The sequence below is a fragment of the Clarias gariepinus genome, chromosome 6 (assembly GCF_024256425.1).
Source record: "Clarias gariepinus isolate MV-2021 ecotype Netherlands chromosome 6, CGAR_prim_01v2, whole genome shotgun sequence".
Taxonomy (NCBI): domain Eukaryota; kingdom Metazoa; phylum Chordata; class Actinopteri; order Siluriformes; family Clariidae; genus Clarias; species Clarias gariepinus.
This window is the reverse complement of record NC_071105.1, coordinates 5,156,921-5,169,575: the sequence shown is the minus strand read 5'-3', so window position 1 is coordinate 5,169,575 and position 12,655 is coordinate 5,156,921. Positions and strand designations below refer to the sequence as shown.

The 12,655-nt window shown below is 38.9% G+C and overlaps 1 protein-coding gene across 1 annotated transcript; it reads right to left on the bottom strand.

The window, feature by feature from the left end:
- Nucleotides 1-331: 331 nt before the first annotated feature.
- Nucleotides 332-12,380, bottom strand: LOC128526384 (polymeric immunoglobulin receptor-like). Its single transcript, XM_053498187.1, has 4 exons — nt 12,107-12,380; nt 6,449-6,498; nt 4,694-5,038; nt 332-387 (listed from the first exon to the last, which is right to left on the bottom strand). The coding sequence occupies exons 1-4, from the start codon at nt 12,214-12,216 to the stop codon at nt 332-334; spliced, it is 561 nt and encodes a 186-aa protein (XP_053354162.1). The 5' UTR covers nt 12,217-12,380.
- Nucleotides 12,381-12,655: the final 275 nt, after the last annotated feature.

Sequence of the window (12,655 nt, the reverse complement as noted above, 5' to 3'; positions counted from 1 at the left end):
CTCGGCACAGTCAACAAGATTCGCCAGGAAATTCCTCAATCTGCTAGACACACAAATCGCAATGAATCGCAATGAATTCACAACTCTGGTATGTTGCAGGTCTTTTGTGGTTCTATGTTTGTGTTTTAAATTTTTAGAATCAACACTTCCAAGTGTGTAAAAGTGCTATGAAAATAACACTTTATCTTATTTCTTAGGTGTTTTCAACCACTGCTGCCACCCTGACGGCATATGCGGCCAAACGGAAGAAGACCGTCTACATTCTTAGCAGCATGCACAGCGTGGTTTAGACTGATAATACCACCAAAAGGCAGCCAAACACTGTCACCCTTTACAACACCACAAAGTGTGGCGTGGATGTGATGGACCAGATGGTGCGGGAGTACACTGTCCGCACAGGAACACAGCGCTGGCCAGTTGCCGTGTTCTATAACATGATCGACATGGCAGCAATGAATGCACATGTGCTGTATCAAGCATGCACCAAGCATGCACCAAGCATGCAAGTGGACTTCCTGGTGGAGCTTGCAAGAGAGTTGGCTAACTCTCATATGCCTGGGAAGAAGGCAAGAAAAGAACAGTTGCTTTGGACACAACCCTCCACACCTAGCCCTGGAAAAAGAGCCATGTGTCAAGTCAAACACAAATGCAAGAACAAATCATGCCACTGTGCAATGTGTTCACTGCTACAGATACACATGTGGTAAATGCAGACTAAAGATACCATGGCAGTGCCAGGATTGTGAGTGATTGCTGAAATGTACTCACTCACTTTTTATTATTATTTGTAAATATGTGTACAAATGGCTGGTTTGTTTTTTATTTTATTTTGTACTGTTTTTATCAATAAATCTCAGCAACAAAAAAAAAAAACACCCAAGTGCGTTGATTTCTCCCTAAGATGGCAAAGTGAAACACAAGTTTCCTTGAAGTGGCTCAGCATGGCCCCACCTTGTTTACATAACAAAAGCATCTGGGGTCCGTTCTTCATACGTCGCTTGACACATCCGAGATAAACTGACACATCTAAGATGAGATCATCGTGCTAATTACGATCCGGCTAAGTCGGTTCTTCGAGCTCAGCTGTTGTTGATGATTAGTATAGCTGGATTGAGTTGTCTAGGATTATTGTGCGTTTGTGCGTTGGTTTAAAAGGCGATATGCATCGACAGTAGAAACACTGATCACAAGCCCTTTGATTGGTTGATGAAATGGCAAAAGAGCGGCTCAATTTTTTTTGTAACACGTGTTATGCGCTGAAATGCACCCCTGCCATGGATTGCCCCCCCCCCCACACACATAATCGCTATCAAATATTATATTAGAACATAAATTCATAGGTTAATGGTTTACAAATTACATGAGACAATAAAATAAAATAAGCAATATGAAAATAAATATGTTGTATATGAAAAAATAGAAATATAAATATTTTTTTCGAATACAACATGTATACTTTTATATTGTTTATTTTATAATAAAATTAGTTTCTTCCAATTTATCATTATTAAATATTCATTTTTAATATATATATATATATAAATATTTATTTGCATATTTTTATGACAAATCCCTGAAAAATAAATGTGTTACAAAATAAACATTATACAAGAATTTGTATTAAAGGTCTTGACGGCTGTCTCGTGCCGAGGGTTTATTATAATAGTAATATCATATTTGATAATACTAAACCTATGAATTTATGTTCATATATAATATTTGATAGCGATTATGTGTGTGTGTGGGGGGGAGTCCACGGCAGACGGCAAATACTTTTCTTTTTCCGCGTGAGTCAGTCCATATCAGTCATGCTCTTTAACCAATCAGATGTGACCTCGCCATTTCAACCAATCATAACCCGCCAGGAGCGCAGTCTTAATCCTGTTTACATGAAATAAACCTGCTTCCGAGCAGGTTCAAGCTTACGGATATGTTGCTATGACAGCAAATGCGAGAAGCGCATCTAAGAACGAAACAATCCAAGATCAGGACAAATCCACAACAATCAAATCCAGCTAACTAAGTTAGCGACGTACGAAGAACAGACCCCTGTTCACAGGAGATTAAGGATATTAGCTAAAAGCCTTCCAGCCCATCGGCTGTCCTGCGGGTTTTACAGTACACGTAGAAAAGCCAAATGGCTGCTCTCTTGGACTTCTAGTATTAGGTGTTACTGTCCTATATCGCTTTCTTGAGAATATTAGTGATAGTAGTCGTAATAGTTCTGAGATTTCTTTTTAAATGTTGGATGCTGGTACTGGGAAACAAATTTAGTTTTTTCATGTTGAATGACAATAATAAACCTAACCTAATACGATGTCGCTCTTAATGGCGGCATGGTGGTGTAGTATATATTTTGATTCCAGTGTGTACCTCGCCTCGTGCCCTAAGCAGAGATGGGTAGTAATGAGTTACATTTACTCCATTACATTACTTGGGTAACTTTTGGGGGAAAAAAAATTTTTTTTTTGAGTATGAGTTTTACTGCACCATACTTTTTCCTTTTACTTGAGTAGATTTGCTACTATTATTACTCTGATAATCGGGGTCTTTCTTCCCTGCATCGATATCTACACCACATGCTGCATCACACACACTCTTCACCCTCCTGGCATCTGGAAAAAGGTATCGAAGCATTCAGGCACACACATCCAGACTATGCAACAGCTTCTTTCTATAAGCTATCCTTCTTCTCAACAAAAAGGGACTGGATAAACTTACACACACACACTCAAACACACACACACACACACACACACACACACACACACACACACACACACACACACTATCACTTAGAACTCTAATCACCTCAATAACACTGGGACAGAACTGATACTGACACATGCACAAACACACTGATCAACAACCATCTAACAATTCGTACATACCAACCTGAAATTGCTCTTTTGCACAATATTTGTTATTTGTACAAAAACTCTTTTTTATCTCCACTGCTATCTACAAGGAAATATTTACTGTTTCTCATTCCACTACCTCATTTCATTACCACAGAGTGTTGAAAGTGTTGTCGCTCTTGTTTGCACATTTGCATGTGCACTTTACAGTATGTTGTCTTTTTCTGTATAGGACTTACAGTAGATAGTTTCTGTTAATTTATAATGTTAATCTGTTTTGTCTCAGCTAGTCAGCTAATTAGGCTCTTAGTTAGTTAGCTAGTTAGTTTTTTGTTAATTTATGTTGTAAAATTATGTTGTACTGTACAGTATGTAGCACCTTGGTGCTGGAGGAACATTGTTCTATTTCACGTGTACTAAACTGTATATGGTTTAAGTAGTATTTTGGATGACTACTTCTTACTTCTACCTGAGTAATATTATTTTGAAGTACAGCTACTTTTACATGAGTACATTTTTTGGCTACTCTAACCACCTCTGGCCCTTAGTCTCCTGGGATAAACTCCAGGCCCCCAGCAACCCGGTATACAGGATAAAGCAGTATGGACGATGAGTGAGTGAGTGATGTCACCCTTAATAATAACTAATTGTGCATAAAATAAATGCCAGTCTTGTGCAAGCTACATGTTTTCTTATACTTGAGCGAGGCGCAGTGACTGTTGGGTAATATTGCTTGTCCACTTCCAACAAAGTGATGAAGCATTGTTAACTTGTTTCCTCCACCATTTGCAATTCCCTTTAGACTAAGCAGTTTCACAACGTACAATTTGGAAAATTAAATACCCATGGCCGAATATGCCATGGGCATATTCATATTAAACAATTACGTGTTGTGTGTGTATTAATACTTTTCATCCTGCATCTCATTTGTAGAGTCAAAGTGAGGAATGTGATTCCAATTGGAAGCAGAAGCAGAATTACAGACACAGTGATCACAGTGGAAGCTGAAAATCCTGGAAGAGAGAGAAAACAAGAAACTTTAACCTACATGCTGTTCATGCTGATTATTCATAAGATATCAGATTAATTATGGGAGAATCACCTGCTGAAGGAGAAGCTAAAGTAGACAGTGATGATGATGATGATGATAATGAGGAGGAGGAGGAGGGGGAGGAGGGGGAGGAGGATGGGGATAATGGCAACGGTGACAAAGATGATGATAATAAATGTGGTGGTAACAGTGTGAATAATAATGATGGTGATGATGATGACAATAAGTAGGATGAAGAGGAGGAAGAGGACAGTGATGATGATGATGATGATGATGATGATGATGATGATGATGGAGGTTGTGTTGGTTCCAAGGCTGAAACTGGCACATGTGGATCTAAAACTTTTATATGTCATTTGAAATAAATTTAAAGTTTTAATGTAATAGATGCAACACAATACTGTGTACATTTAGTAAATGTGGAACTGACTGATATTTATACTTCTGCTACTGTATCTCACAGGAAGTGTAGTGAAGCAAAATACACACATTCACAGGAAGAACATCACAAACACAACAAACTTTGAGCCTAAGACACATCTGCTCTTCATATCATTTAGACTGAAAGGACAGAAGTCAGTGTAATAAAATGATATCAGCTAAAGCACTTTAATTCCATTTATGAACAACCTGATTTCTAAACATAACTAAACTATTTGTACTCACACTATTGTAATATTCACCGATGCCAGTATGAGAGGCTAGACTTGGTTGTGCACTGATTCTGTGTTTCACACAAAGCCACTATAGTACCAACATATTTATTGTGTCTCTACAAACTCACCAGTAACTGACAGGTTGATCTGTGTGAAATAAACCTTGTATCCATCATCAGATTCCCAGTCTGCTTCAGCTCCACACCAGTATTCACCAGAGTCTCCCTCAGTTACATTTCTAATACTCACACTCAAGATTTGTCTTTCTCTGTCATCATACAGGGAGAATTTCCCCATATTTATGTATCTTCCACTTTCATTAATAGATTTTTTATAAGAACAAGCAAAATCTTGCAGCCTCATTTTACAGAGAAACTTGGGATTACTCCTGAGGGATTCTGGGTATTTACAGCTGAAGTTCAAATCTCCTCCTACATGGACAGTCTCACTGATGGACTTCTCATAGGACCGATCTGCAAATCAGAAAACATTGGATTAGATTTTAAGTTTGTATGTGTCCTAGAAAACCAACAGTGTGAATTATGACATATTTTTGAGTATATTGTTTTACACACAAAGTTTTCCTGAATTTTGATTTAGTGTCACATGACGCTCCTCATCACTGTCTTTCTACTCACTAAACTTTAGCTGTTTTTGTATGCTTCAAATAATATGAATAAAAACATTACATAAACATCCAGTGTTAGTTCTTACACACTAGTGATGTGGAGATACACCATGGCACCATTCTTTTACCTATGTGTAACAGCCTGGAAAAAACATTTACAGTGGAACCCCAAATTACGAGAATTATTTGTTCCGGAAGCGGGCTCGTATTTCAGAACACTCGAGAATCCCACCTTCTTCTTCTCATCTTACACTGTAAACCAACCTCCTCTCTTATTTGAGTTTCTCACACACACACACACACACACACACACACTAACGGAAACACTGAATTATCAAAAAAAAAAAATTCGTAAGGAACATTAATAAACAACTCTCCGCACACTAACGGAATCATTGCTGTAAAGTAAAAAACAAAAACAAACTAACCTGTGTGTGTGTGTGTGTGTGTGTGTGTGTGTGTGTGTGTGTGTGTGTGTGTGTGTGTAAAGGGGCATGGTGTCCAATGGCGCGTGCGCAAACAGACACAAACTGCAGGCTGACACACACAGAGAGAAAATGGATCTTTAAATTCTCTAATGAGACTTGCTGTTGCTTTGCACGTGTGTTATAATAAACAGTACACGCATGCTGTACACACACAAAATAAAATATGTTCTGCAGCGCAAGAGAGAGAAAAACCGTTGGCTTAGTTGTGATCACCTGACGATCTGTGTCAAAAGAAGAAGCGCATGCGTGATACATGATACTCGGTACATGTAAACCAAGACTTGTTCGTTTTCTAAGTCAGAATTTATTAAAGATCTTTGCTTGTCTTGCAGAACACTCGCAAACGGCGGTTACTCGCAATCCGAGGTTTTATTGTACAGTATATGGAGACATTTTGATATTTTGTTCTACTTAATGCTTAATGTGATACAATAAAATTGCATACATAAATATTATCTGTTAAATGTTTCTTCTGCTAAAACATAATTACAGTTACTCACCTTTTGTTACATCCAGGAACATTACAGTGTAGGTCTGTATTCTATTAGACGCATCAACAGCACACGCGTATGTTCCAGTGTCCTCCGTAATCAGCTCTCTGATAAACACACTGAAGAATCCTGAACTTCTGTCGTCATGAACTGAGAATCTGCCATCATGTGACCATTCACTGTTTGGTTCTGTTGTTATTTGATTTGAACAGTTATGATCTGTCTCGATCTTACAAAAAGATTTGATTTTGTCTTTGTATTTATCTTCATATCTGCACTTGATGTTGACTCCTCCCCCTGCATGTGCACTTACTGCTCTAGAGACCCTGGGCCCTGATAAAAAACAGGAAGTTCAAATCATGATTAATTAATTATAAAAAAAATAGTACCTAACAACATTTCGTCAAACTGAATGTTGACAGTTTTATTGCCCCTTTTATTGCTTTTTTTATTACCTTTTATGACCTTTTAGTTGACCTATGGCTGACATTTAGGATTTTTATGACCTGGAGTTTTTTATAAAAAATAAAGGGGGGGGGGGGGGGGGGGCGATGCTGATGCACTAGACCTTGTTTCATTCATTCATTTAATTCATTTATTTAACTTATTTCTTTCATATATTTCTTTCATTTATATATGTATTCATTCATTTATATACGTATTTATTTATTTATTAAAAGGATTTGTTCAGTGTGTTTTTTATTTGAAAAATATGCTTGGTGAGGGACTCATTTTCAAGGTGCTTGTGTTTAACTATTAAGACAGGGAGAATTTGTTTATTACCAAGGAGCGATCAGTGAAACATTTATTCACTTTGGTAAAAACACTTTGAACGGCTGAGGACTGTTGAAGTTGTTAGTTTTTAAGTTAGTTAAAGAGTAGAAGAATAAATGTTACCAGAGGGCGAGAGCCCTGACGCAGACACATGTACAAGAAAACAAGACAAACCATAAAATAGATCAGCTTTTTTTTTCTGATACGTTGTTTGATTTTTATAAATAAAGAAATCATTTGCCCAGCTAAAATTCTGGTGCAATAACTTTTATAGGTGACGAAATATTGTAATAAAAGACAAAACCGTCAAGAACATCAACTATAGCCTATGATGTGTTAGAAGAATTTTCTGAAAAGTTTCTAAAACGCCCTTATACTTAAACATAGCCTTGATGCTTAACAGCTCCTTCAAGCATGAAGGTTCAGTGACAGATGTTTTTTAAAGTTTCTAAAATAAACTTATTACTCACAACAATTACTAAAAGAAATTTCATGCATGTAAGTTTAATCACAGAGGAATCAAGTCTAATCATTTAACAGTATCAACTTCTAACTCAAATACGTTGTTGGATTTTTATGATAAATAATGTGCAGCTAAAAATTTCGGTGTAATAACTTTCATGGGTAAGGAAATATTGTAATCAAAGACAAAATCTTCGAGAACAAAAACTATTGCCTAAGATGTGTTAGAAAAATTTTCAGAGTTTCTAAAATAAAAGTGTTGCTCACAACATTTACTAATAGAACTTAAAAGAAATTTTGAACAACCCAAGAACATTTACTGATCTGTTTACTTCAGATCAGTTTTTGTTAAGATTTTCGAAGAAAACACTTTGTGTAACTCACATTATTGGCTATCTACTACGTAGATTGTTGCTAACTCAACTTATATGTTGGGGTCTAGTGAAATATCAAATTAAAACTGTAAGGGGTAATCCTAACCCTGTGTGAATGTTTTTCTACCTAGATATTATTACAACCCCATGTGTGACCGGTTTGTCTCTGCGTTGTGTTGTGAATTGAAGGAGACTGGTGTTCTGTCGATTTTTGCTGCCTCGTCGAAAAATTCTACTGAAAAATGCTACAAATCGATAGCAGAGTCTATCGATTCACGCTACCGTAATTTGTACGGTAAACCTTTTCACCGGGGTAATGGCGCAGAAGGTAGTTAGGAGTTAGTTTGCACTTATTGTTACTAAGGTTTTTGGAAATGCTGACCAAAATTATTGAAAAACTACACTATGGACATTCAATGTTATTAGAAGAGCTTCAAGTATACAAAAAGATGTAAATGTAAGTGTTTAAATTTGAGTAATAAACCTTTTTACGATAGTTTAATGCTCCAAGTTTTTATTTTCCTCAACGTTAAGGTTCATTCATGACAATTTATGCAGAAACTCAAATGTTTCGGTCAAAGTAAGCAAAGAAAAACGGTTAACCAAGGTCTCAGCACCAAGGTAGCATGAATTTATGGGCGTGGAAACAGATTGCAAACTTGTGGGACTGCGTATGTGCAAATACAGTATGTAGCACAACTCGATGGGTAGCATTTTTCGATTGAACACCAGACAACAAATATTCCAAAAGAATATATATATATATATATATATATATATATATATATATATATATTGTGGCGTGGGCGGGGCGGCGGCTGACGACCAGCATGCCTTGCGGGGAGTTCGGTGTGTTCACCATGATGGGGAAAGGTGTTTGGGTTAGTGGCTTCGGCCCTGTTGTGTGTGTGTTGGGGGTGTGACGTGTGAAATGTGCTCTGGTTCAGGCTGAAGCTGAATTGGATGTAGGTTCCTGAGTGAAGGTGCTGCTCATGCCATACATGCTGTGTGCCTAATAAAGTACTCCCAGCCATTGCATTGGGCAGCAAATAAGCTCACTCGTCTCTCCACCATCCTTTCCGGCGATAAAAACGCTACAATATATATTCCATAGAATTCTGAATGAATAAAAAAACCAAATGAATATATAAAAAAAAAAAAACTTCATGTTTGCTTATAAATGACCTGGAAGTCAAAAATAGATCATTTTAGCCATGGAGTTCAAACATACATACACATACACAGTGTCACTTCCAAAGAAAACATGCATTAAACAGACTCTATTTCACCAGAAGACATAAATGAACATATATATATATATATATAGTAGCATTTTTCACTGCTACGAATAAACTTGGAGAGACGAGTAAGCTTCCTTGCTGCCCAATGCAAATAGCTGGGAGTACTTTATTCAATACGGCACAAAAGTCAAACAAACAGCACATTCACAAATCACACACAACCAACAGGACACACTTCTAACACACACACACACACACACACAACCTGGCCGAAGCCACTACCCCAAACACCTTTCCCCAACAGGGTGAACACCTAACAACCCCTCCCGCAAAGCATGATGGTTACTAGTCGAACCCCCACCCACGCCACAATATATATATATAAACATATATACAACATGACAGCGCGCTCAGTTACTGTCATCCCTCTTCTCATCTTTGATGTAGGTTTAAAGTTATTCTGCAAATTCCCCCATCAGCAAAACCGGTTTGATAACTTCATACCTATCATGAATGAAAGGTGAGAAGAGGCATTACAGTAACTGGTTTTTGTGGGTGCGCTTCACCTCGGAGTTCGCTGTCGCGTTGTATTCAAAGGATAGACTAAAACAAAATCATGTTTGCTTCAGCATTGGAAACAATATTGTATTAGGCTAACTTTATTAAAGATTATTCACTTTTCTATTCTTTGTAAAATGTGTCTTTTTGCACACACGCGGGCATCATTAAATTTGAACAGAAAATAATAGTGGGCTGGTAGGAACGATATTTTTCCTATAACTTAAACGGCTGAATGAAGTTAAATATACACAATAAAGTAATAATTGTGCTTTACATTTGAGCACTCATGTGTAAATAGCTTTTTCATTGCATATACAGTATATGTGTGTGTGTGTGTGTGTGTGTGTGTGTGTGTGTGTGTGTGTGTGTGTGTGTGTGTGTGTGTATGTGTGTGTGTGTGTGTGTGTGTGTGTGTGTGTAATCGAGGCCGGCTCTATTCAGGGGCAAGATAAATAAATGTCTACACATGTTTATATATTCCTTAAATTAATATATTACAAGTTGATAAAATTATCTGCAGTAGCGGAAAACTCAGCTGAAATAGGGCCACTACACAATACGGTATAAGATTTTTCTCATGTCTCTGTCCCTCTGCTGTGCATATTCATTCACAGGCTGCAGTGCACGTTCCGCCGATTAGGCGCGTGGTCCGTTGCCTAGCAACACTGAATGGAACGAGGCATAATCGTGGTGTTTGCTTTGGTTATGACAGCATAGTTTATTATCTGCTGTGGTAGATCTAATTTAGTTAAATTCAATATTGTTTTAGCGATAATTTCACGGAAGCGAGTTCAGAACTAAATTGCCATTCCTGCTCCATCCGAGCCATTCAGAAGCTTCAAATAGAATGAACAAACTACTAAATTTTCTCCATACAATATAAAATTAGGTAAAGCTTTCCTTTTTGTTATAGTACGAAGCCCCCAGATGGACAAAGGAGGAGAAAAAACAGCAGAAAAAAGTAATGCCAAAAATTACTTATTTTTAAATTATTGGGTTATAATGCAAAACATGACTTGTTTTTTTTTCTTCTGCCATTTTTTCCCTCTTCCTTTTTCCCCTTAGAAACTCTGTAGTAGGTTTTCTCAGTTGAATATAAAAAAGAAAATAAAACTGATTATCGACGCGGGAATAGTGCAAGTTGATCTTGGAGCTAAACTATTTGCTTTGGGTGAAAGCACCATTTAGAGAGCATTGTGTGTCAGCAACAGCTTCCCATTCAAAACAATAGGCGGTCAAATGACCGCTGAACCGCATTATAAGTAGGTGACACTGGGGCAGCGCTTCTAGTGTTAAAGAGCCCGAGGGGCAGCTAGCGCGTTGGCTTGAGCGCCTACAAGACTACATCTTCACCATTCAACACCGAGCAGGAAAACTACACGCTAACGCAGATGCTTTATCCCAACGGCCGTGCAGCAAAGCGCCTTGTCGGTACTGTGAGCGGGTTGAAGAACGTGTGTGCAGTTGCGACTTATTCCCCCCGCGCAGTCGTCTGGACTCTCCGGCGGTGATCAGCCGTCCGAGCTGGCGTGCAGCCGAGTTACTGTGTCGTCTAGGGCATCATCCGTAGTCGCTTCGCTGTTGCCACAGCTGGACCGTGATCAGCTCATTGCCGAGCAGGAGAATGATTCGGTCCTGCATAAGGTACTGGGTTGGGTTAAAGCGTCTTCCACCACGGCTCGACTGCTGGTGGATAAGGTGTTTAGCCGATTCGGCGCCCCAGAGCAGTTACACAGTGATCAGGGGCGGAATTTCGAGGCAGAGGTGTTTGCGGCTGTGTGCGAGCGCCTCAGGGTAAAAAGACCCGCACCATGCCCCTTCATCCTCAAAGTGTCGTCCTCGTGGAACATTTTAACAGGACTCTTACCACACAAATCGCAGTGCTTACCAGCGATCGGCAGAAGGACTGGGACGAACATTTGCCTCTCGTGCTCTGGGAATACCGCACAGCAGTGCAGGAGTCATCACAGCTAACGCCAGCTGCCTTAATGTTTGGCCGCAAGATGCACACTCCCGTGGACCTTGTATTCGGACCACCTCCCCAATCAGATTTACCCACAAAGCCTGAGTTGGGATTCTATTTGTTCACCCTGTTGGGGAAATTTAGTGAGGTTGGTGGCTTCGGCCATGTTTGTGCATTAAGTGTGTGTGCTACCTCTTGCTAACTGTGGTCCAGTTCATGCTTCGGGTAGCTCAGTGGTTAATACATTGGACTATGGTTCGGAAGATCCCAGGTTCAAACCCCACAACCACCATGTTGCCACTGTTGGGCCCTTGAGCAAGACCCTAAACCCTCAACTGCTCAGATGTATAATGAGATAAAAATGTAAGTCGTTCTGGATAAGAGCGTCTGCCAAATGCCTAAATGTAAATAAAGTTCTCCCATCCATTGCATTGGTCAGCAATCAAGCTCACTCCTTCTCCAAGATCCTTCCAGCGGTAAAACGCTACAGTATATTAATAAAGTATGATTTTTTGGCATTTTGTATTTTGTATGTTTGCTAATGTCAGTGATGATAGACTCACCTTCCTTTACCTTCAGGTCCACTGATGTGTAATTGTCTATCCACAATAGTATATCAACTCCACAGTAGTATGTGCCAGTGTCCTGTACAGTGAGATTTCTGATCATCACCCAGAACTCTGCTGATTTCGTTTCATCATAAAGTGAGAATCTTCCTGAATTTATCCACTCGTTCTTAACTCCTGTCTTTATTTGGTCAGAACAGCCTTTCCATGGACCGTTACAGAAATATTTCTTGTTTTGTGTGTATCCTGTATCATACTTGCACTTGATAAGGACTCCTGCTCCTGAATATCCTGTTACTTCCTTGGAATCTCCTCCATCTAACAAAACACGAAATATCCACCTGAGCAAAACCTTCCTTCATGTAACACTGCTGCTGAGAGTGAGGATTATTCTGAAGTGCATTTCTTTACCTGAGATCAGACAGAGGGTGAAGATGAGGAGGATCTTCATCCTGAGTTCACACTCACACATCTCCACACCAACTCCACTACAGAAAGATATTAAAGCTCCTGTTCTGTTACACGTTCTTACTGTCTCTGTC

What these genes read in the sequence shown, in the direction of transcription:
- LOC128526384 (XM_053498187.1), bottom strand. Translation starts at nt 12,216, where the DNA reads ATGATCAGAAATCTCACTGTACAGGACACTGGCACATACTACTGTGGA. An exon ending in CTGAAGGTAAAGGAAGGTGA is followed by an intron (nt 6,499 to 12,106) that starts GTCTATCATCAC and finishes ATCAGGGCCCAG; the next exon opens with GGTCTCTAGAGCAGTAAGTG. An exon ending in GATCAACCTGTCAGTTACTG is followed by an intron (nt 388 to 4,693) that starts GTGAGTTTGTAG and finishes CTGTGCGGACAG; the next exon opens with TGTACTCCCGCACCATCTGG.